Source organism: Pristiophorus japonicus, chromosome 14, assembly GCF_044704955.1.
Source record: "Pristiophorus japonicus isolate sPriJap1 chromosome 14, sPriJap1.hap1, whole genome shotgun sequence".
NCBI classification, from domain to species: Eukaryota; Metazoa; Chordata; class Chondrichthyes; family Pristiophoridae; genus Pristiophorus; species Pristiophorus japonicus.
In genome coordinates, this window is record NC_091990.1 from 163,481,190 (window position 1) to 163,506,704 (window position 25,515).

The following is a 25,515-nucleotide window of genomic DNA, read 5'->3' on the forward strand; positions in this document are numbered from 1 at the left end:
CGGTACCACAGGGGTGATAGGGACTACTATCTTATTAATAGCTCTCAGATCTTGCACAAATCTCCACTCATTCGGCCTATTAACCTTTGGTATGGGCAATATCGGAGTGTTACACGGGCTCTGTGTCTTTTCTAGAACTCCTTGTTCCAACAATGCAGAAATGACTGGCTCTATCCCATCTTCTGCCTCTGAGGCAGTCTGTACTGCCTAATGCTTGGTAACACGGCGTTCTTTATCAATTGTACCCGATGGGGTACTGCAGAATGTACTTGCCCAACATGATTCTTATGTTTTGCCCAAAGTTCAGAAGATACTTGATTCAATGCCATTGGCAGCTTAAGGCTTGGCTGTCCAGGGGGCTGCTGTTTTTCAAAAGTGGAGGCATGACTTTTATCTTTCCACTGGAGAATCCCCCTGGTGCGGGTAATAAATTCTATCTGAACATTCTGCAATTCTATTACTGCCCAAGGTTGATAGCCTTGTTGCTGTTTTTCCTTTTTTATTTCTATAATCATCGGACCCATATCTTTGGGTTTCGCTGGCGGTTTTACAGCCAATGTCAGATGGGGTGTCGAGTTCTCTTCTCGAAACCGCTGCTGCTGTAAGGGTGTCAAATCCATGGCTACCCCCAATCCTTCTGGTACAAAATAAATGCGGGGCGTAGCTTCTACTATTTCTTCTCTATTTAAAAAGGATTGTACCAAACACTGGTAAGTTTCAGCTTTTTGTCGAGTGTACCAGGCTGTACAGTGAAGCTGAACTGCCTCAAAGCTTGTCAAAATTATATACATCAATTTTTCAGTATTAGAGTCAAATTTAGCTTTTAAGTTTTGTATAACTTCATGTATCAAGGGGGAATAGAAGTTGCCCTTCAATTGCCAACAATAGAGGGTAGCCTTTTCTTTGTTATCTTCCCTTTTCTCCCCTTCAATCCCATTAAAGAACTGATGGATTTTATTTGGAGGGAGCTCCATGAACATCCCTTCCTTTGTGCAATAAATTGTGGCTCCTAGTTTGCACAAAGTCTGTCTTCCTAATAAAGGGAGAGGTGTTGTTTTAGAGACTATCAAAGTCTCATTATTAACTTGTTGTCTTTATAGGTGAATAGTCCCTCCCTATCCATATTGGCCAGTACTGTAATTGTCTCTTTCCAACCTTTTCCTTGCCAGTCCAAAACCTTTATCTTGTATGTTCTGGCTTGTTGTGGCAACATACAATTTAACAAGGTTTGCACTGCCAAAGGCTCATTTTGATCCATAGGTATTCCTGCATGTTTGTCCCAACTATTTTTCCATCTGCCTGCAAAATCTATCATTGATTCTTCTGCTTTCTGCAAGCAGCGGGTGACTTCCCCTATATCCCCATGCTTTTTAGCCCCTTGCAGAATTGCGTTCTTTCCTCGGTTTTACAGCCAATGGGTTAATGACTCATTGCCGTCATTCAGCAAGTCATCATTAACTCTCCAGTCTCCATTTTCCCCTGGTGGGATGTGGAACATATCTTTTACTCCCTGCCAGGAAGATCCATAGGCCGCTTGCAATAATAGTTTAACATCTCCTGGGAGCGGATTGTAAATTGTACACGTTTGCTCAAGCCAGTTGTGAAATGCTACCGGTTTCTTTACCGGATTTGGGGTGGCTGAGATCATATCTCTGGCTTCTCCAGGGGACCAGGGTTTCAGAACTGCCGTAGTTCCTATCATTACCCTAGAATTTTGGTGGACGGTAGAGTCGGCTGCTTCTTTTGCCGTTTGTTGCCTTGTTTGGTGAGGACCTCTTTTCCCTGTGTCCTGGTTTGCTACCCCTCCCTCTACTGCTTCGGCTTCCCCTGATCCTGATGCTCCCGGATCTCCTCCACCGGCTTCTCCATTAGATGGCTGATCCGGAGGGGCTGCTAGTTCCCTCGGAACTTGATTTCTATGGGCAGCGATTATTTCTATAATTTCCTGCCAACTATCTTGTTTTGGGGGTTCTATGCGGGGATAGAGTCCTACTGCTGGTGCTGAGGGGATAGGAAAGTCCAGAGGACTATAAGAGGGAGGTTTTTCATTTTCCCTTTTTTCCTTTTCATCTGATTTAATCTTAGGGGGTTGGTGTCTCTTAGCAACCTCTGTCCATTTTTTAAAACAGTTTTCCGTATAGTCCCTATCCCAAGTGGGGTCTCCCCCTCCTTCCCTGGTTGTTTTTCTTCATTCCTCAATCAAAGATAACTTAAAACTTCCTCCATATGGCCAATCCCCATCAGACCAACCGTACAAATCGCTGCTAAACGTTACCGCATATCTGTCATCTCCTGTTTCCTTAATTACAGTGTCCGCTGGTGAGCCGGGCGGCACAATGAGATCTCTTACCTTTTCTCGTTGCTTTACTACCTTACGGATTCTTTTCTCGGTCTTAGGATGTACTTTCATTCTTTCACTCAAGAGGTCATCTTTCTTTCCTTTTCTAGGAGTTGGGCGCGAGCGCCCTGCTCGACTAGAGCCGTTTCCCATTCTTCCGGGTGCAACGTCTCGCGATCTTTTCTGAAATGAGTTAGGACAATCCTACAAAATATACAGTAATTTACAAAGCGCTCACCGGTGTTCTCTTTTCCGCTCAGCTCGGGGTCTCCTTTTGCCTTTTTGTTATTTTAGCTTCTTTGCGGTAGCTACCTTAAATGCTTCACCCCCCAGGGGATCTCGGCGGCTCGTCCCCCTTTTAGCTAGGACGGCCTAGGCACCTTCCCCCTTTCAGCTAGGAAGGTCCTTAAAATTCCTCTTTTCTCTTTAAAAGTTAAATTTAGTTCTTTTGGATCTCGTTTTTTAGAGATCCTGCCGACTACGTCAGAATCTGTCGAGGAAATTTTAGCTTAAATTAACTCAGGCGGAGGCTTTCAGAGTCGTGCTTCGAGAGAATTTTATTTTACAAGCGAGATATCTCGGAGAGCTTGCTCAGTCCACACCGAGGCAAAACTCCCGAGTTTTACAAGCAAACCCACTCTATCTTTATACAGTCAGAACAGGAACTTTATCTAAAACACACCACACATGAACATTAATCATACATTCTGTGAGTTCAAAGGACATTCCGGGAGGCACACTTTATCTGTCCTTGCATAGTTTCTCCCTGTCTGTATCCTGATAAGCAGGGTATCTGGAAACTCATACACATACCAGATAGTCATGTATTTACAACATTCTTTGTTTCAAGGCAGAGAAGTGTGGGTGTTTTTTCTAGCTCCACTAATTCTACAAAATCAGCAAAAAGTGAACTTAGCTTTAAAATAGGACATAGATCGTTTTCTTCCACAATCAGAGGGTTGTAAATCTGTGGAATTCGCTGCCTCAAGAGCTGTGGAAGCCGGGACATTGAATAGATTTAAGACAGAAATAGTGTTTCTTAAACGATAAGGGAATAAAGGGTTATGGGGAGCGGGCAGGGAAGTGGAGCTAAGTCCATGATTGATCAGCCATGATCGTAGTAAATGGCAGAGCAGGCTAGAGGGGCCATATGGCCTACTCCTATTCTTATTTCACATGTTTTTATGTTCTGTATAATATATTCAGTACAGACCAATGAATTAAAACATTTCATTCAATTGCAAACGTCCCCAGATGATTGACAGCTGGGTAGCTGTTTTTTTTAAACTGGAATGAGTTTTATTTACACATTTCCATCATAACTGTTTACTGCAGAGGGATGAACCTGGAGGAGTGAGTGGCACCGATACCAGGTCTGCCGCGCTTGATGGGTTTGTAGGTGATGGAAAGCTCGCCAAGATAATGGCCAATCATTTCAGGCATGATTTCAACCTGGTTTAAAGGTTTTGCCATTGTACACCCCAGCCATGCTGCCAACCACCTCGGGGAGGATGACCATGTCACGAAGGTGAGTGTTGACAACCTCTGGTTTCTCCAGCCTTTTCAGGAGGGCCTGCTGTCTGTGAGCCCTGATCACAGGCCTCCTCTGACTGGCACAATACAACTGCTCATGGGGCATATCCAGGAGCTGATCCAGAACAACACCTCTGGCTAAAGTTCCTCAAGCTTCTTTTCTTTTTCTGTTCCACTTGGTCAGCCATGTCGCCAGATGACTCTGACTGGCGATGAAGGCACGGGTTGGGCCTAGGCGGTGAGCAGAGGCAGGCTCGAGCACAAACTGACTTACCTGCAGCGGTACACGGTGGGCGAGGCCTTCATCCCCCACCGGTACTGTGGGCTTTCACAGGCGGCAACTGCACTACTTACCCTGTGGAGAAGTCACCGGAACCGAGCGCTGACCCACTCGCCTGTCCCCGCGCGCGCCGGCCCCTCCCGCGCGCGCATGCTCGAGGGGCTGCAGCAGGCCGCGCGTGCGCGCAGAAATCCCGCCATTTGTCGGAAGAGCGAACGCAGCCCGGGGACAGGACGCGAGCGGATCTGTGAGGAAAGCAAGGCCTGGCCCCGAGGGTCACACAGTGAGGGGGGGGCTCAGGGTCACACAGTGAGGGGGGAGATCAGGGTCACACAGTGAGGGGGGGAGATCAGGATCACAGTGAGGGGGGAGATCAGGGTCACACAGTGAGGGGGGAGATCAGGATCACACAGTGAGGGGGGAGATCAGGGTCACACAGTGAGGGGGGAGATCAGGGTCACACAGTGAGGGGGAGATCAGGAACACACAGTGAGGGGGGAGATCAGGGTCACACAGTGAGGGGGGGAGATCAGGGTCACACAGTGAGGGGGGGAGATCAGGGTCACACAGTGAGTGGGAGATCAATGTCACAGTGAGGGGGAGATCAGGGTCACACAGTGAGTGGGAGATCAGGGTCACAGTGAGGGGGAGATCAGGGTCACACAGTGAGGGGGGAGATCAGGGTCACACAGTGAGGGGAGGAATCAGGATCACAGTGACGGGGGGATCAGGGTCACACAGTGAGGGAGGGCTCAGGGTCACACAGTGAGGGGGGAATCAGGTGAGGGGGGAGATCAGGATCACAGTGAGGGGGGGATCAGGGTCACACAGTGAGGGGGGGGCTCAGGGTCACACAGTGAGGGGGGAATCAGGATCACAGTGAGGGGGGAGATCAGGGTCACACAGTGAGGGGGGGATCAGGGTCACACAGTGAGGGGGGAGATCAGGGTCACACAGTGAGGGGGGAATCAGGGTCACACAGTGAGGGGGGAGATCAGGGTCACACAGTGAGGGGGGAATCAGGGTCACACAGTGAGGGGGGAGATCAGGGTCACACAGTGAGGGGAGATCAGGGTCACACAGTGAGGGGGGAATCAGGGTCACACAGTAAGGGAGGCTCAGGGTCACACAGTGAGGGGGGAGATCAGGGTCACACAGTGAGGGAGGCTCAGGGTCACACAGTGAGGGGGGAGATCAGGGTCACACAGTGAGGGGAGATCAGGGTCACACAGTGAGGGGGGAATCAGGGTCACACAGTGAGGGAGGCTCAGGGTCACACAGTGAGGGGGGAGATCAGGGTCACACAGTGAGGGGAGATCAGGGTCACACAGTGAGGGGGGAATCAGGGTCACACAGTGAGGGAGGCTCAGGGTCACACAGTGAGGGGGGAGATCAGGGTCACACAGTGAGGGGAGATCAGGGTCACACAGTGAGGGGGGAATCAGGGTCACACAGTGAGAGAGGCTCAGGGTCACACAGTGAGTGAGAGATCAGGGTCACACAGTGAGGGGGGAATCAGGGTCACACAGTGAGGGAGGCTCAGGGTCACACAGTGAGTGAGAGATCAGGGTCACACAGTGAGGGGGGAGATCAGGGTCACACAGTGAGGGGGGAGATCAGGGTCACACAGTGAGTGGGAGATCAATGTCACAGTGAGGGGGAGATCAGGGTCACAGTGAGGGGGAAATCAGGGTCACACAGTGAGGGGGGAGATCAGGGTCACAGTGAGTGGGGGCTCAGGGTCACACAGTGAGGGGGGAGATCAGGGTCACACAGTGAGGGGAGATCAGGGTCACACAGTGAGGGTGGAATCAGGGTCACACAGTGAGGGAGGCTCAGGGTCACACAGTGAGGGGGGAGATCAGGGTCACACAGTGAGGGGAGATCAGGGTCACACAGTGAGGGGGGAATCAGGGTCACACAGTGAGAGAGGCTCAGGGTCACACAGTGAGTGAGAGATCAGGGTCACACAGTGAGGGGGGAATCAGGGTCACACAGTGAGGGAGGCTCAGGGTCACACAGTGAGTGAGAGATCAGGGTCACACAGTGAGGGGGGAGATCAGGGTCACACAGTGAGGGGGGAGATCAGGGTCACACAGTGAGTGGGAGATCAATGTCACAGTGAGGGGGAGATCAGGGTCACAGTGAGGGGGAAATCAGGGTCACACAGTGAGGGGGGAGATCAGGGTCACAGTGAGGGGGGGCTCAGGGTCACACAGTGAGGGGGAGATCAGGGTCACACAGTGAGGGGGAGATCAGGGTCACACAGTGAGGGGAAACAGAGCCAAGCATTGTGAGGATATTCGAGGTAGTCAGCTGAGGGGAAGCTGAAATGGCACTTGAGGGTGAGCAGACCCTAGCATCGAGGGAAGATCAGATGCTAGAAACTGAGGAAAGAGCAGGGCCCATGACTGAGGGGCCAGTAGAGCCCAGCACTAAGGAGGGACCTGAACACGGTACTGAGGAGGCACCAGATACCAGCACCCTGTCAAGCATTCAAGCAAAATTCAACTCCAGAATCAAGAAGGGAACAGTTATCATAAAAATGCATAGGTTAAACAGGATAGGAAACCTAAAGATGCAGCCAATTATGAAATGGGATAGAGAACATTACACTATGGTATATGAACTAGTTTTGTCAATTCATCACAATTTTAAAATATATTTATGTGGGTCTTTCAGTTATATTTGAAATTCAAATTGGAGCGAAAGCACTCTCAGTTGCTGAGCAGGAAAACAATGTCAACCTGTTTACCAAATCCACAGATCAAAAGATCCAGGTGTGATCGCTGTAAGGAGAAAGGCAGTGGGAAGGACAGAATGTCCAAGGGGAGGAGGTGCAAAGTGGAAAGGTTGTAGTTAGAGGTGATTTTATAATTAGGTGGATAGACAATATTGTTTGCAGTCAGGATTGAGAATCCCAAAGGTTGTGTTGCCAGGGTAAGGGACATCACAAAATGTCTGTAAAAGGAGGGGGAAGATCCAGTTGCTGTGCTCCATGTCACATACAAAGACATAGGGAAGAGGTCCTGCTATGGGAGTGTCAGGTGCTGGGAGCAAAATTGAAAAGTTGGATCTCGGGATTATTACCCGAGACACGTGCAAATTGGCAAAGGGACAAACAGATTAGGAAAGTCAATACGTGGTTAAAGGAGTGATGTGAGAAGGAGAGCTTCCATTTCATGGGATTGTGGCAGCAGTACTCGGACAGGAAGGAGGTGTACCATTGGGATGGGCTGCACCTGGGCTGGGACCAAGGTCCTTGCGGAAAGGATAACTAGGGCTCCAAATAAGACTTCAAACTAATAACATGGGGGGAGGGTACTGCTAGAAATTACAGAAACCTAACAATAAAAGAATCAAGAAAAGAGAGTAGAGGTCAAAATAAAGGAAGGAATAAGGATAACATGAATGGCCAGAGATCGGATGAAGTCATAGAGCATAAAGGGAAAAAAGCTACTAAACACAAAGAGAGAGGAATACTAAATTAAAACAATTTAAATTGTTGGTACAGCAAAACAAAATGCATGAACTGGTGGCAATAATTTGTAGAGATGATCTAGATAAAGTAAGGATAACTGAAACATGGCTACATAGAGAACAGAATTGGCAACTAAATATTGCAGATATAACACATTTCAGAAGGAAAGGAAGGAGGAGAGGTGGAGTAGTTGAACTTGTTAAAGATAATATAATGACAATAAAAAGGATGTAACTAGCAGAAAGATAGATACAGAATCCATATGGATTAAGTTAAAAGATAAGGGATCTATGACCCTAATAGGGGTATACTAGAGACCATCAAATAGTGGAAGGGAATTGGAGGAAGAAATATGTAGGCAAATTTATGATGTGAGTAGCAGGCATAGAATAGTAATCATGGGAGATTGTCCCAAGCAAACTGGCAGTAGCGAAAGGAGGAAAGGGAACTGAGTTTTTACAGTGTATACAGGACTCCTTTTTCACTCGATGTAAGAAGTCCAACAAGAATAAAAAAATCTTGCAATGGGTAATGAATCAGAACAGACAGCAGAGTAAGAGCAGGAGAGCATCTTAGTAATAGTGATCACAACATAGTAAGGTTCAAGATTAGGATCAAGAATGAAATAACTAGGACAAAGACTAAGGTAATAGATTGGAAAGGGGCAAATTATGAGAAAATGAGGGCAGAACTAAATATGATAAACTGGGAGAAAATCTTGATATACAGTAAAACAGTGGAAAATCTTTAAAAAGATAATCAGTAGAGTTCAAGAGAAATGTGTTCTACTAAAAGCCAAAAACAAGCAAACCAATTATGGGGTACCGTGGATGAATAAAGAACTAAAGGGAAAATTGAATCTACAGAAAAAGACATATAAGAAGTACTTAGATACTAAAGAAGAGGAGGACAAAAGAAAATACAAAGAGCTTAGCAGAGAAGTTTGAAAAAAGCCATCGGGAAGATAAAGAGAAATTACAAAATCAAATTATTAAGGAATATAAAAAGAAATTATAAAGTGTTCTATATACACATAAATAAAAGGAAAATTAAAGTAGGGATAAGGCCACTAAAGGATGAGTAAGATAAATGTACAGGAAATGACAAGAGAAAAGGCAGAAGCATTGACTAACTATTTTGCCCCAGTTTTTATGAAAGAAAATAACAAAATAGACACTTCACTTGAGGATGAGATTAAAATGAATGGGCTAGAATTTCCCCAAAGCCTTCCAGCTCCTGATTGCCGCCCAAAAAACCACTAAGGCTGGGAAGGTTATCACTGGCGAAAACTTCCCGAAATTGAAAAAAAATATGCCCAATGATAAACATGGGCCTTGCACCCCCAATCTGGGCAAAAAAGTGCAATTTAGGCTAGATTGGGCGGCACCTAAAGAAAATGGGCGAAAAATTAAAAATCTATAAAAATTTACCCCGAGGCTGCGGGGTGGGCCTAACACCAAACAAAGAATAAAAATAATTTTTCAAAAAATCTAACTAAAAAATCCCCAAAACATTCCCAAGACACTTTAAAATTAAATCACACAACAGATTTTGAAAATAATTAGTAAAAATCCAATCACCTACCTTTTTCTTGCAGACCTACTTACCTACCGCCCAGCTCTGCTGATCCTCGAGGGCACTTTTTTAAATACTTACTTACGGCTCACCACTCAGCCAAAAATCGCGCCAGGGCGATCTGTGGACGGTGTACGTCGGCGGTCCGCTCCCCAGTGGGACTTCGAAACCGCCGGTGTACCTCAGGTCAGGAACTTTCCGCTCACCTGATTACCGCCCACAATGGCCAATACTGTCCAGAACCAGGGGGACACAGTCTTAGGATAAGGGGTAGGTTATTTAGGACTGAGATGAGGAGAAACTTTACTCAGAGATTTATTAACCTGTGGAATTCCCTGCCGCAGAGAGTTGTTGATGCCAGTTCACTGGATATATTCAAGAGGGAGTTAGATATGGCCCTTACGGCTAAAGGGATCAAGGGGTATGAAGAGAAAGCAGGAAAGGGGTACTGAAGGAATGATCAGCCATGATCTTATTGAATGGCGGTGCAGGCTTGAAGGGCTGAATGGCCTACTCCTGCACCTATTTTCTATGTGTCTATGACCTCGGGGTGGTCACCATTGTACAGTAATCTTCTGTAAGTTGGTTCCAGCATTTCTTCATTTCTTTTGGTGAAACTTTTATTTGACCTCTGCTGGTGTCCAGCTCGTGCCATCTGGCCTCAATTACAGTAACCTCCACTTCATCCTCAGAGAAGTTCTTGGTCCTTGAGCCGCATTGAATATTGCAGCTCCGATTTTTCTACTGAGAATTAAAGTTCTCTCACACAACTGGCTCTTCAAGAATGGCCGAATGCAGTCCGGGAGCTGGAGTGGGCATGCGCGCCCATAGCAGTCACGTAAAAAACATCTTTTTTTTCTGCACATGCGCAGAAGAGGGGCATCGTTTTTCGGCGCAGACATTAGGCTCCACCCCCCAAAGCTAAACGACAGACTGCGCAATGCCAATTGAAAAAATTAGAATGGGGAAACTTGCAAGTTATTTTTTGAAGTAGTTGGGGCCAAAAGAAAATGGGTGTATCTCTTGTAATATGCCAAAAAACGGCATTGGGGAAAATTGAGCCCCATATCCCTAGAAATAAACCTAAGTGCTTTGTTAACATTTTAAATTGTTTTGCTGACCTGCAACGTTGCTTTAAATGATTTGTTGACATATATCCATAGATCCAACAGGTCTTTAATTGGTCGTAGAGTGCTTTACCACCCTTTCTCTTCTACCCCTCCCATGCCTACTGCTCCTCCTCAATGAGGTCTCAGGGCCTGCAGGAAGGCTGGTATTCGGTTGCTGACTTGATGCCGCAGCCACACATAATGGCCTAGCAGGAAGTCCCCGACCAGCTCGGGCCCTGGAAGGACCAGCTGTGGAACATATAACCTCAGCATGGGCGGCAGCACTCTGTTGTGGATGGGTTGCAGAGAGCGCAGGTGCAAGGGCAGAATGATGTTGTCCTGACATCATGTACCAACTGGCCCGAAACGAGCTACTCCTCCAGGGCAGAGCCTCATCATCTGCCGCAATCTGGGAGAGCACAGATTGCTGTCCTAGTTCAGCAAGGTTAGGTCCCTGTTGAACTGATGGGGCACTAGACAGGATGGCATCGGACAGTGCGTCCGTGAAATCAGGTTGCCTCTGCATTAAGACTGACTACGACTGCAGCACAGTACAGAGCTGATTAGTGCCACCACGCACTGACAACATTACAATCTGTAGGCCTACAATACAATCGGCCTGGTGCTCAATGGCCACTGCAAAGTCAGCTATGTGCCACCATTTCTGGGAACGCATGGTCACTGGTTGCATCCAACATCCGTTCTTGTCGACCGAGGAGGGGCTCGGTGGGCTACTGAGAGACATGAGCAATAGTTGAGGCGGACTCCTCCATCCTCACAGCCAGTGCATCGAGACTCTGTGGCACCCTTGCTAGTGCACCCAGCAGATCACTGGGTTTGTCTTGCGACAACGTCTAATTCCAGCTCATCAGGGTGCTGCTGAGCATCACTCAGGCACGCGCTCACCCTCGAGGGAACTGGCCCACGGGCTTCCCCTCCCCCGTGGCATTGCTAGAGGCCAGTGGGTCCCGGAGCATCATCCATCTCCACCTCCCCAACCATTCCTTCGTCAGCCTTCTCACACAGTGTGCATCACTCAGGTGCAGGTGTGAACGCCTGTCTCATAGAAACATAGAAATTAGGTGGAGGAGCAGGACATTCGGCCCTTCGAGCTTGCACCGCCATTCAATAAGATCATGGCTGATCATTCAACCTCAGTACCCCTTTCCTGCTTTCTCTCCATACCCCTTGATTCCTTTGGCCGTAAGGGTCATATCTAACTCCCTTTTGAATATATCTAACGAACTGGCCTCAACAACTTTCTGCGGTAGAGAATTCCACAGGTTAACCACTCTCTGAGTGAAGAAGTTTCTCCTCATCTCGGTCCTAAATGGCTTACCCCTTATTCTTAGACTGTGACCCCTGGTTCTGGAACTCCCCAGCAACGGGAACATTCTTCCTGCCTCTAAACTGTCCAATCCCGTCAGAATTTTACATGTTTCTATGAAATCCCCTCTCATTCTTCTAAACTCCAGTGGATACAAGCCCAGTTTATCCAGTCTCTCCTCATATGTCAGTCCTGCCATCCCGGGAATCAGTCTGGTGAACCTTCGCTGTACTCCCTCAATAGCAAGAACATCCTTCCTCAGATTAGGAGACCAAAACTGAACACAATATTCTAGGTGAGGCCTTACCAAGGCCCTGTACAACTGCAGTAAGACCTCCCTGCTCCTATACTCAAATCCTCTAGCCATGAAGGCCAACATGCCATTTGCCTTCTTCACTGCCTGCTGTATCTGAATGCCAACCTTCAATGACTGATATACCATGACACCCAGGTCTCGTTGCACCTCCCCTTTTCCTAATCTGTCGCCATTCAGATAATATTCTGCCTTCATGTTTTTGCCACCAAAGTGGATAACTTCACATTTATCCACATTATACTGCATCTGCCATGCATTTTCCCACTCACCTAACCTGTCCAAGTCACCCTGCAGCCTCTTAGTATCCTCCTCACAGCTCACACCACCACCCAGCTTAGTGTCATCTGCAAACTTGGAGATATTGCATTCAATACTTTCATGTAAATTTTAAAAAAGGAGGGAGAGAGAAAACAGGGAATTATAGACCGGTTAGCCTGACACCAGTAGTGGGGAAAATGTTGGAATCTATTATTAAGGATGAAATAGCAGCGCATTTGGAAAGCGGTGACAGGATCGGTCCAAGTCAGCATGGATTTATGAAAAGGAAATCATGCTTGACCAATCTTCTGGAATTTTTTGAGGATGTAGCTGGTAGAGTGGACAAGGGAGAACCAGTTGATGTGGTGTATTTGGACTTTCAGAAGGCTTTCGACAAGGTCCCACACAAGAGATTGGTGAACAAGGTCAAGGCACATGGTATTGGGGGTAATGTACTGGTGTGGATAGAGAATTGGTTGGCAGGCAGGAAGCAGAGAGTCGGGATAAACGGGTCCTTTTCGGAATGGGAGGCTGTAACTAGTGGAGTACCGCAGGGCCCAGCTCTTCACAATATACATTGATGATTTGGATGAAGGAATTGAGGCTAATATCTCCAAGTTTGCAGATGACACTAAACTGGGTGGCGGTGTGTGTTGTGAGGAGGATGCTAAGAGGCTGCAGAGTGATTTGGCAGGTTAGGAGAGTGGCCAAATGCATGGCAGATGCAGTATAATGTGGATAAATGTGAGGTTATCCACTTTGGTGGCAAAAAACACAAAGGCAGAATATTATCTGAATGGCGGAAGATTAGGAAAAGGGGAGGTGCAACGAGACCTGGGTGTCATGGTTCATCAGTCATTGAAAGTTGGCATGCAGGTACAGCAGGCGGTGAAGAAGGCAAATGGCATGTTGGCCTTCATAGCTAGGTGATTTGAGTATAGGAGCAGGGAGGTCTTACTGCAGTTGTACAGGGCCTTGGTGAGACCTCACCTGGAATATTATGTTCAGTTTTGGTCTCCTAATCTGAGGAAGGACGTTCTTGCTATTGAGGGAGTGCAGCGAAGGTTCACCAGACTGATTCCAGGGATGGCCGGACTGATATATGAGGAGAGACTGGCTCAACTGGGCCTTTATACACTGGAGTTTAGAAGGATGAGAGGGGATCTCATAGAAACGTATAAGATTCTGATGGGACTGGACAGGTTAGATGCGGGAAGAATGTTCCCGATGTTGGGGAAGTCCAGAACCAGTGGTCATAGTCTAAGGATAAGGGGTAAGCCATTTAGGACTGAGATGAGGAGAAACTTCTTCACTCAGAGAGTTGTCAACCTGTGGAATTCCCTGCCTCGGAGAGTCGTTAATGCCAGTTCATTGGATATATTCAAAAGAGAGTTAGATGTGGCCCTTACGGCTAAAGGGATCAAGGGGTATCGAGAGAAAGCGGGAAAGGGGTACTGAGGTGAATGATCAGCCATGATCATATTGAATGGTGGTGCAGGCTCGAAGGGCCGAATGGCCTATTCCTGCACCTATTTTCTATATTTCTAAATCATTGATGTATATTGTAAATAGCTGGGGTCCCAGCACCGAACCCTGCGGCACCCCACTGGTCACTGCCTGCCACTCTGAAAAGGACCTGAAATTCCGACTCTCTGCTTCCTGTCTGCCAACCAGTTTTCTATCCATGTCAATACATTACCTCCAATACCATGTGCTTTAATTTTGCACACTAATCTCTTGTGTGGGACCTTGTCAAAAGCCTTATGAAAGTCCAAATACACCACATCCACTGATTCTCCCTTATCCACTCTACTAGTTACATCCTCAAAAAATTCTGTACGATTTGTCAAAATGATTTCCCTTTCATAAATCCATGCTGACTTGGACCGATCCTGTCACTGCTTTCCAAATGCGCTGCTATTTCATCTTTAATAATTGTTTCCAACATTTTTCCCACCACCGATGTCAGGCTAACCGGTCTATAATTCCCTGTTTTCTCTCTCCCTCCTTTTTAAAAAAGTGGTGTTATATTAGCTACCCTCCAGCCATTGGAACTGATCCAGAGTCAATGGAATGTTGGAAAATGATGACTAATGCATCCACTATTTCTTAAGTTCTCTGGAATGCAACCTATCAGGCCCTGGGGATTTATCGGCCTTCAATCCCATCAATTTCCCTAACACAATTTCCTGACTAATAAGGATTTCCTTCAGTTCCTCCTTTTCGCTAGACCCTCGAACCCCTAGTATTTCCAGAAGGTTATTTGTGTCTTCCTTCGTGAAGACAGAGTCAAAGTATTTGTTCAATTGGTCTGTCATTTCTTTGTTCCCCATTATATGTTCACCTGATTCTGACTGCAAAGGACCTATGTTGGTCTTCACTAATCTTTTTCTCTTCGCATATCTATAGAAGCTTTTGCAGTCAGTTTTTATGTTCCCTGCAAGCTTCCTCTCATACTGTATTTTCTCCCTCCTAATTAGACCCTTTGTCCTCCTCTGCTGAATTCTAAATTTCTTCCAGTCCTCAGGTTTGCTGCTTTTTCTGGCCAATTTATATGCCTCTTCCTTGGATTTAACACTATCCCTAATTTCCCTTGTTAGCCACGGTTGAGCTACCTTCCCCATTTTATTTTTACTCCAGACAGGGATGTACAATTGTTGAAGTTCATCCATGTGATCTATAAATGTCTGCCATTGCCTATCCACGGCCAATCCTTTAAGTATCATTTGCCTAAGTATCAGTCTATCCTAGCCAATTCACGTCTCATACCATCGAAGTTACCTTTCCTTAAGTTCAGGACCCAAGTCTTTGAATTAACACTGTCACTCTCCATCTTAATAAAGAATTCTACCATATTATGGTCACTCTTCCCCAGGGGGCCTCGCACAACAAGATTGCTAATTAGTCAACATAGAAACACAGAAAATAGGTGCAGGAGTAAGCCATTCGGCCCTTCGAGCCTGCACCACCATTCAATAAGATCATGGCTGATCATTCACCCCTTTCCTGCTTTCTCTCCATACCCCTTGATCCCTTTAGCCGTAAGGGCCATATCTAACTCGCTCTTGAATATATCCAATGAACTGGCATCAACAACTCTCTGCGGTAGGGATTTCCACAGGTTAACAACTCTCTGAGTGAAGAAGTTTCTCCTCATCTCAGTGCTAAATGGCTTACCCCTTATCTTTAGACTATGTCCCCTGGTTCTAGACTTCCCCAACATCGGAAACATTCTTCCTGCATCTAACCTGTCCAGTCCCGTCAGAATTTTATATGTTTCTATGAGATCCCCTCTCATCCTTCTAAACTCCAGTGAATACAGGCCCAGTCGATCCAGTCTCTCCTCATATGTCAGTCTGCCATCCCGGGAATCAGTCTGGTGAACCTTCGCTGCACTCCCTCAATAGCAAGAACGTCCTTCCTCAGATTAGGAGACCAAAACTGAACACAATATTCCAGGTGAGGCCTCACTAAGGCCCTGTACAACTGCAGTAAGACCTCCCTGCTCCTATACTCAAATCCCCTAGCTATGAAGACCAACATACCATTTGCCTTCTTCACCGCCTGTTGTACCTGCATGCCAACTTTCAATGACTGATGTAGCATGACATCCAGGTCTCGTTGCACCTCCCCTTTTCCTAATCTGCCATTCAGATAATATTCTGCCTTCATGTTTTTGCCACCAAAGTGGATAACCTCACATTTATCCACATTATACTGCATCTACCACGCCTTTATGGAGACATGGCTCCAGGGTGACCAATGTTGGGAACTCAACATCCAGGGTTATTCAACATTCAGGAAGGATAGACAGAAAGGAAAAAGAGTTCTCTCTCATTACACAACACCCAGTCTAGGATGACCAGCTCTCTAGTTGGTTCCTTGACATATTGGTCTCGAAAGCCATCCCTAATACACTCCAGGAAATCCTCCTCCACCGCATTGCTACCAGCTTGGTTAGCCCAATCTATATGTAGATTAAAGTCGCCCATGACAACTGCTGTACCTTTATTGCACGCATCCCTAATTTCTTGTTTGATGCCATCCCCAATCTCACTACTACTGTTTGGTGGTCTGTACACAACTCCCACTAGCGTTTTCTGCCCTTTGGTATTCCGCAGCTCTATCCATACCGATTCCACATCATCCAAGCTAATGTCCTTTCTTACTATTGCGTTAATTTCCTCTTTAACCAGAAACGTTACCCCACCTCCTTTTCCTTTCTGTCTATCCTTCCTGAATGTTGAATAATCCTGGATGTTGAGTTCCCAGCATTAGTCACCCTGGAACTATGTCTCCGTAATCCCAATTATATCATAATCGTTAATAGCTCCCTGCACAGTTAATTCATCCACCTTATTACGAATATTTCTCGCATTGAGGCACAGAGCCTTCAGGCTTGTCTTTTTAACACTCTTTGTCCCTTTAGAATTTTGCTGTAATGTGGCCCTTTTTAATTTTTGCCTTGGGTTTCTCTGCCCTCCATTTTTACTATTCTCCTTTCTATTTTTTGCTTCTGCCCCCATTTTATTTCCCTCTGTCTCCCTGCATAGGTTCCCATCCCCCTACCACCTCGTTATACCCGATATGGGTAAGGCCTCCTGCGTGCTCTGAGGTTCGTCATGCGATGATCAATTGTCCCCTCTGCAGCACCATCATGCAGAAGGCTTGCACGAGGTATGGCATTGTCAATATTGCCCCCATAATTAAATTGTAGCTTTGCAAGAAGCTCAAAACAGCAGGACAAAGCACTCACACCTTCTTTCCTCTTTCCCCAAGGTCGACGCCCTAGTGTGGACCATACACTGATCTGCGCATGCGCAATAGGCTTGTTTAAAATGGGAATCTAGGCATTCATTAAAGAAGTCTAATGCAATTCTTTAATTTTTGATTTTTTTTCAAAGTACCACCCCACCACTGACCGAACGTTTCCTCACCGGGCTCGAGGATTGGCTGCCAGATTCGCTCCCTCGCCCGGACACACGGGCTCGGCGTCCACCACCCACTCTCTATCCCCCACCTCAGGCTTCTTTTGTACGTCCCCTCGTTAATGCCCGTTTGCGGCGGCCATTCTTAAAAATCGAATGGATGCCACTTTAGGGTCAACAGGCTGACCTTATCAAAATTCAGGTCGGGGATTTTTCGGCCTGGACCCTATCCCGCTTAAGTAGACGCACCGCCAAATTAAATGAATTAAAAAATACTTATCAGCCTTTTTCACCTCTATCCGTCGACCCCCGCCGTGCGGTGCCCCCCTGGCAGATTTTTCTGCCGGTGCACCCTCTGAAGACTGTGTGCGGCTGGCAGCTTGGAAGCTCTTAAAAGGGAGGGCCCACTGCTGTGGCGGGCTGCAATGCAAAAATGTTTGCTGGCCAACTTGCTGATCGGCCGGCAAAATACTGCCCCCAGGTTCAGCCGGGCCACCAACGGGCAGCCTGGGACCCCCTCTTGGTGCCAGGCCGTTGGCCCGGCCAAAACCCTCCTAGGTGGCCCAGTGGACAAAATTTAAAAATGCTCGAATCTCCCCTTTAACATGGTGACGCACGCACGCTGTGACATCCCCAAGTTGATTGACAGTGGTGGACGGCCCCACTGACCCATTTTCAGCCAGTCAGCCTGGCTTTGAGCCCCCATTATGACCCATTTCCTGTAGGACTTTGAAGAAAATTCAAAGTCCTGAAAATGGATCTACACACCGCACCAAGAGTTCCAGTGGTGAGTAATAGTCAAAATATCTTAGGTGCGCCAGCTTTCTGGTGCACCTGAATTTTGGCCCCCCGGTCTCCATACTATACCATACAAGGACATAGAAGCACTAGAAAGTGCAAAATAGTTTGACAAAGATGGTACCAGACCTGAGAGATTATAGTTATCAGGAAAGATTGAACAGGTTGAAGTTTTTTCTTTCGAAAAGAAATTACTTAGAGGTGACCTGATAGAGGTCTTTACATTTCTGAATAGATTGGACAAGGTAGATGTGGAGAGAATGTTACAATAAATAGAAGATAGTTACCAATAAATCCAATTTGAAAATAAGGAGAAGTTTCTTTACTCAGAGTGGTTAGAATGTAACTTGCTACCAATGGAAGTTTAAAAAAATTCATTCATGGAATGTGGGCGTCGCTGGCAAGCATTTATTGCACCTCCCTAATTTCACTTGAGAAGGTGGTGGTGAGCCGCCTTCTTGAACCGCTGCAGTCCGTGTGGTGAAGGTGCTCCCACAGTGCTGTTAGGGAGGGAGTTCCAGGATTTTGACCCAGCGACGATGAAGGAACGGCGATACCTGCTACCCTTGTCCTAGGAGTTAGAAGTCGCGGGTTTGGGAAGCGCTGTTGAAGAAGCCTTGCTGATTGATGGTACACACTGCGGCCATGATGCACTGATGGAGGGATTGAATGTTTAAAGTGGTGGATGGGGTAGCCAATCAAGTGAGCTACCTTATCAGCCATGATCATATTGAATGGTGGTGCAGGTTTGAAGGGCCGAATGGCCTGCTCCTGCACCTATTTTCTATGTTTTTATGTCATGTGGTGTATAAACATCAGCACAGATTAGTTGGGCCAAATGGCTAGTTTCTGTGCTGTATGTACTATGTAATTCAATGTGCTGTGCTGATTTAGCTGAGCTCAACTAGCGTGGCAGCAGGAGCATTACAATTGACCGCAACGTTCCTAGATTAGAAAGAAGAAAAACATCAGCCAGAATTCCTGGTCCTAGTTGCTGTCCAGTGATCCCTTTTGTAAACTATGTGCGTATTGAAATTGGATGTGAACATAGCTGTGTTCTACTGTAGTGTTAGTCATATAGTCTGCCATAACCCGGTGGAATTTTCTGTGTATTTGCTTCCAGAGACATGAATAATTGGGTCATAAAGCAAATAGCGTGCATAAAAGATCAAGGAAATTCATAACTGCGCACGTAATTATGATTCGCTCAAATTTCCTCCCTCTTTTACACCTGTCTCAATTTGTGTGCCCACATACATCTTGACTCATAATGGCTTCTCCCCCAGGCTAAAGAGTCGTACAGGCGAATTCCCTGCAATATCACACGTTCAAAACAGGTGCAAAATTAAACCCAGAATTTTCGGTGCAGCAGAAAGCAATGTCAATTTTCAGATGTTTTATTGTGATTTTTTTTGAGCCATTCTTTTTTTATTGATCCTCACTGAGACTGCAATTTATTTTTTGTTCCTTTGAATGTATTTTATAGTATCACTATAAGTCACATTAAAAATGGAAAAGCTTCCACGATTGCAGATGCATTCATGTGCTTGAATGATAGATGGCTTCAAACTAATTTTCATATTTAAAGAAGGAATCCATTGTGTGAGCTCAGCATTTCCTCTGGCCTCATTTGTTTACACTGATTTCTGCTTGTTTACTCCCATTTTTATCTTCTAATGTATGTCAGTGAGATTGGCAGAACATTTGAGCGTAAGGAGACGTGGGAAAAATGAGCGTAATTTCGAGCGTAACTTCCTGATTACACCCTCACGGGAAATTCTACGTCTCACTGTCTAGTTTCATATATGAATAGAAAATCTATGCTTTGCAAGCCATATAATGGAAGTTATAATGCAGCTTGCTTCTTTTAACCGTCTTTATTTCCAGCGCGAGGTCATGTGTCGGGTATATGAATCGGAACCGAAATTCTGCACCTAAGGTTTGCCCATTGCTGATAGCCCTGAATTTTACCTGCGGGTACAGTAACTTGAACGACTTCTCAATGACTTTTCCTTATTTAGTCCAGTACAAGGTTCCTTGAATTGAGTTTAAAGTTTTGTTTGTTTCATTAGGCTGTTACAGTAATAATATTGTCCAGGAAGGGTAGTATTGTCTGATTATTTAAACATTGATGCAGTAGGGTTTTTTCCTTCAGTAAATATTTATTTCAACATTTGTAAAAACACCCAACTTTTCAAAGAAAGTAACAATTCTTTGACATCAGATGCAGTATATAATATGGTTTAGCAATATTATGTGTGTGAGACGCCATCATCCTGGTGCCCTGTTACAAAAATGCTGACTGACTCATAGAAACGTAGAAACATAGAAATTTACAGCGCTGAAGGAGGCCATTCCGGCCCATCGTGTCCGCGCCGGCCAACAAAGAGCCAGACGGCCCTCGGTCAGCAGCCCTAAAGGTTACATATAAACCTATGAACAATGATGGAAAGGCAAAGAGCACCCAGCCCAACCAGTTCGCCCCACACAACTGCGACACCCCTTAAACTGAAACATTCTACACGCCACCCAACCAGAGCCATGTGATCTCCTGGACTATATTATGGGCATTACTATTGGCCCCAGTGTACCCAGGTCTGGAAAGGGGATTAATCAGCCACAGTTCCCACTCTTAATTGCTAACCAATGACCTCAGCTGGAAAGTATGTACCATTCGGTGAGAACAAGATCCCCATGGCCCATTAACCCTGCTTGAAATGAATACTTCTTTTCATCTTATCTCCCCATATACAACCTCAGAGGCGGTCGACTTTCATATATTAAAAACAGCGAGAGATCGTAACAATCAAATGCTATTGCGTTTGTGGGTGTTGTGGGGGTCATGTTGTGTAATACATTAAGAAGAATAAAGCGCACACCAACTGACCCATGATTTTATGTTTCCTTCACAATGTTCTCTTTCAGGAACTCCCCTTCGGTTTTTGGAGCTCTCTCCATAAACACTCCTATAGTGTCTCACTCATGTCCATTCAGTGTAGATGCTGCTAGAATCCTGAGACTACATCCATTGCCATCTAGTTTAAACTGGTCTGGCTCCACTAACAGTCTTTTGGCAGTCCCTCTCCTTTCCTGCAGCAGCCACGCCCCCCCCCCCCCCCCCCCACCCCGGGCAGATATTCTGACCCTCATCTACTCCCCTGTCCATCTCTCCACTCCTCGCTTTTCATCTCCGTCCCTCTTCCATACTCTTCATTCACCTCGTCCTCCCTTGATTCCTTTTCTCCCAATATCCTCCACTTCTCTCCATCGCCCATTCCACTCCTTCCCCATCTAACCCTTCCCCTCCTATTTGGTTCCCCTTCTTCCCCCTCCCATCTCTCCCTCATTGGTTCCACTATTTCCAACCCTCTAAATCTGCTGAACCAGAAATAATCTTTATTACCTGTGTGAGATCAACTTTAAAGAAGCAGTCAGACTAAGTAAATGGATTAGACTGTGGAGTAACACGTATTTAGCACACTCTACAAGCAGCATAGTCACAGTCACCTGCCAAATTTCTCTGGCGGGTTTGTTGAAGTGCAGCCCTCCAGATTCTTTTTACTTAAAATAGCATTGCAGTGAAAATAGCATCATCACACCGTGACTTTTGAATGTTAAGTAGGCCCCCACTTTCCTGGGGTGCACAGCACTCCTGAGCAAGTCTTTTGCTGAGTTAATATGGTGGCAGATGGGAATGCATTGAGATTGTGACGCAACTTTACCCTCCCCCGACTGCTATTTTAACTACCTGCCTGCCCTGTTCTCGTTGGGCAGGTAGGTTACAATCGGGCATTGTGAAGAAACTTTGATTTTTTTTGTGACTGCTTTGTTACAGCAAGTGAATGAACATGATTTAATTAACACCATTTCTTTATTTACAGAATGATGAAACAACATGCATAGTAATCGACAATGAGGAAGCACACCTGCTGCCTGAGGATAAAGGCTATCTGGTAACACCATTCTATTAATTAATACTATCTGATTAAATAAATTAGATGGTGGGATAATCACCACTGTTGAAGAGGAGGTGCAGCCTGCATTTGCATTAGTTTGCTCCATCAAACACTTTCAAGTCTGTTAAAATATTGGTTAGAAGAAGAATAAAAATTCCTTCATATTACTAATAAAACTATTTCAGGTCTGGTTTGGCTTGGATTAAATGGAGGATAAAACTATCTCACACTGCTCTATTGAGCAGTTACAGGTAAAAAGGAAGCTTAAGTCAAATACAGTATAAAGCTCCAATTACACTGTTCCATCAATTACTCAAAGTCAGGTACAGCATGGATTAGAGCTCTCTCTACATCATAGGTTTTCAAACTTGTCTGTATGGTGATAACCTAAAAATACTGACAAACCCCTGTCATAACTTAGAAAAGATAAAGGAGGTGAAATTGCCCCACGCCCCGTTTGGGTCGCACAATTTGAATTAAATTATATTTAGCGCCCCGCGAGATGGGACGCTAAATGTCGCTGAATTGGGGTCTCTGTCTGAAAAAAATGTGTGGGGCGGTATTGGAGGTGAATGATAGCGCAGCGTTAGCGGGGTGCGACGTGGACGTGACGCTTCGCACTGACGTGTCACAACGTCCCTCCCCTTTTAAAGGGGAGGGCCGCTATGAATTCTGCTGCTGCTTTCCTGGTGCCCACTGAGTCATCAGGGAAAGTTTTGGCTGGGCCAATTGGTGGTCCGGCTGAACCAGTGGCCGCCATTGTCAGGCCGAATGCAAAGTCGGCCGACAAAAAGAAGATGCTGGCCGCGGCGCAATGCCTTCCCCTTTAAGGGTGGCTGGGGTGCCCCAGCCATGACAGCTCTTGTTGGCATCGCCCCACACCAATTTCGCGCCCTATAGGGCAATATCCCCCGCAGGGCGCAAAGGGGTTGGTGCAGGGCGATAAGGGTCCGGTGCACACGATGATGAAATCATCTCCGCGTGCGCCCCCGCCTGAGGTGAAAAGTAAGGGGTGCAGGGCAAACCCGTTTTCACCCACGGCATTCCGGGGGCAATTCCGGGTGGGTCGCTTCTGTCTCCCGCCCCCGGGCGATAAATCATTACTGCCCCACTAATGGAGCTATAAAATGGGGCAACTTCAGCTCCAAAAAGCAATATCATTGTAGAAAATGTGTTGGTATACACCAGCAGAAATAGTGGAGATGAATTTCCTTGACATTTACACCACATTAGCAGTGCTAGAATGGCACAAACCCTTTAATGAGGAAATTCAGATGGAAGTCATTTTCATCACTTGTGTACTTTTAAAATGCTTCGCCTGAGTTTCCTTGAGCTTATTGAGTCTTCCTGCGATCTCCCTGTCGAGTCCCGGTGACCTCTTTTGTTTATGGCCATCTGTCAGCCAATGGTTCTGTCTGTAGAAGAACGGCCGATATATTTCTGTTGTGTATGTAATAACTCAATAGACTGAATACTGTAAACTAACACAGGTATAAACCTGGCTCTGCTTTTGTCAAGTATGTATGCTTGGGTTTACCAGCCACCAGGTGGTGTCACTGTCGGAGGTCATTGGGCTGTGCGCACGTGTGTGCGGCCCAGGTATAAAAGGCCAGCCAGCTTATAATGTGATCACTTCGGGCCCCAGTAAAGTAGAACCAGCTTTGTACCTGTCAGGAGTATTCAGTCTTTTGAGTTATTGCATACACCACATTTGGCAACAAGATAACAAGAACCTTTGCATGCAAAAATGAGCACATTTGGAATTCTGGAGCGATTCGTGGAGGGGGAAGATTGGGCAGACTTTGTAGCCCGCTTGAACCAGTACTTCGTGGCCAACAAAATGGAGAAAGAGGAACACGCAATTCGGCGCTGTTCGAGAGTGGGGCATCTCCAGCGCATGTGTCCGCAACTGAGCAAGCGTGCTGCGACACACCACGTGGTGGATGATGACCAGTATAGCGCGGTTCCAGACATGCAATCCGAGATACCAGAGGAGGAAGTGTATGGACTGTATTCATTATTAACAAAGAGCTAACCGATAATGATTAATGTAAAACTAAATGGTGTGCTGGTATTGATGGAATTGGACACGGGTGCGAGTCAATCAATAATGAGCTAGAGGACATTTGACAGGCTGTGGGATATTAATGCTGTGAGGCATAAGCTGAGTCCAGTCAATGCCAAGTTGCGTACATACACAAAAGAACTCATAACGGTGATTGGCAGTGCAGTAATCAAGGTGTCGTATAATGGTGCGGTTCACGACTTACCGTTATGAATTGTTCCAAGCAATGGTCCAACGCTGTTTGGTAGGAACTGGTTCGAAAAAATCAAATGGAACTGGAACGAGATCAAAGCATTGTCGTCGGAGGAGGATACTCCATGTTCCTCTCACTGTTTGAACCAGGCATCGGCAATTTCACGGGAGCCAAATTGCAGATCCACGTGGACTCGGATGCAAGACCTATCCATCATAAAGCTCGGGCAGTTCCGTACATGATGAGGGAGAAGCTCGAAATCGAACTGGACAGACTCCAGCGTGAAGGGATCATATCACCGGTCGAATTTAACGAATGGGCCAGCTCCATTGTTCCCATGTTGAAAGGTGATGGCACTGTCAGGATTTGTGGAGACTACAAGGTTACGATCAACCGAGTTTCGAAACAGGATCAATACCCGTTACTGAAGGCTGATGACCTGTTTGCAACACTAGCCAGGGGGAAGTCGTTCACAAATCAGGATCTGACATAGAAACATAGAAACAGAGAAAATAGGTGCAGGAGCAGGCCATTCAGCCCTTCTAGCCTGCACCGCCATTCAATGAGTTCATAGCTGAACATGAAACTTCAGTACCCCCTTCCTGCTTTCTCGCCATACCCCTTGATCCCCCGAGTAGTAAGGACTTCATCTAACTCCCTTTTGAATATATTTAGTGAATTGGCCTCAACTACTTTCTGTGGTAGAGAATTCCACAGGTTCACCACTCTCTGGGTGAAGAAGTTTCTCCTCATCTCGGTCCTAAATGGCTCACCCCTTATCCTTAGACTGTGACCCCTGGTTCTGGATTTCCCCAACATGGGGAACATTCTTCCTGCATCCAACCTGTCCAAACCCGTCAGAATTTTAAACGTTTCTATGAGGTCCCCTCTCGCTCTTCTGAACTCCAGTGAATACAAGCCCAGTTGATCCAGTCTTTCTTGATAGGTCAGTCCCACCATCCCGGGAATCAGTCTGGTGAATCTTCGCCGCACTTCCTCAATAGCAAGAATGTCCTTCCTCAAGTTAGGAGACCAAAACTGTACACAATACTCCAGGTGTGGCCTCACCAAGGCCCTGTACAACTGCAGCAACACCTCCCTGCCCCTGTACTCAAATCCCCTCGCTATGAAGGCCAACATGCCATTTGCTTTCTTAACCGCCTGCTGTACCTGCATGCCAACCTTCAATGACTGATGTACCATGACACCCAGGTCTTGTTGCACCTTCCCTTTTCCTAATCTGTCATCATTCAGATAATAGTCTGTCTCTCTGTTTTTACCACCAAAGTGGATAACCTCACATTTATCCACATTATACTTCATCTGCCATGCATTTGCCCACTCACCTAACCTATCCA

General features: G+C 46.2%; 1 protein-coding gene and 1 pseudogene across 5 annotated transcripts in view; one reads left to right on the forward strand and one right to left on the reverse strand.

Annotated features, from left to right (window-relative positions):
- Positions 1–201: 201 nt before the first annotated feature.
- On the reverse strand, positions 202–4,283 carry LOC139280186 (small ribosomal subunit protein uS19-like; annotated as a pseudogene).
- Positions 3,810–25,515, forward strand: part of LOC139280184 (anoctamin-9-like) — a 242,322-nt gene continuing 220,616 nt past the window's right edge. For 3 of the 5 annotated variants that reach the window (XM_070899762.1, XM_070899763.1, XM_070899764.1), the window contains exons 1-2: positions 6,413–6,771; positions 21,825–21,896. In XM_070899762.1, the coding sequence (XP_070755863.1) occupies positions 6,484–6,771; positions 21,825–21,896 (360 nt within the window). In that variant the 5' untranslated portion in view covers positions 6,413–6,483. Of the gene's footprint in view, positions 3,867–6,412; positions 6,772–21,824; positions 21,897–25,515 lie in introns of those variants that run through there. The other 2 variants (XM_070899766.1, XM_070899765.1) reach the window with 2 other exon arrangements.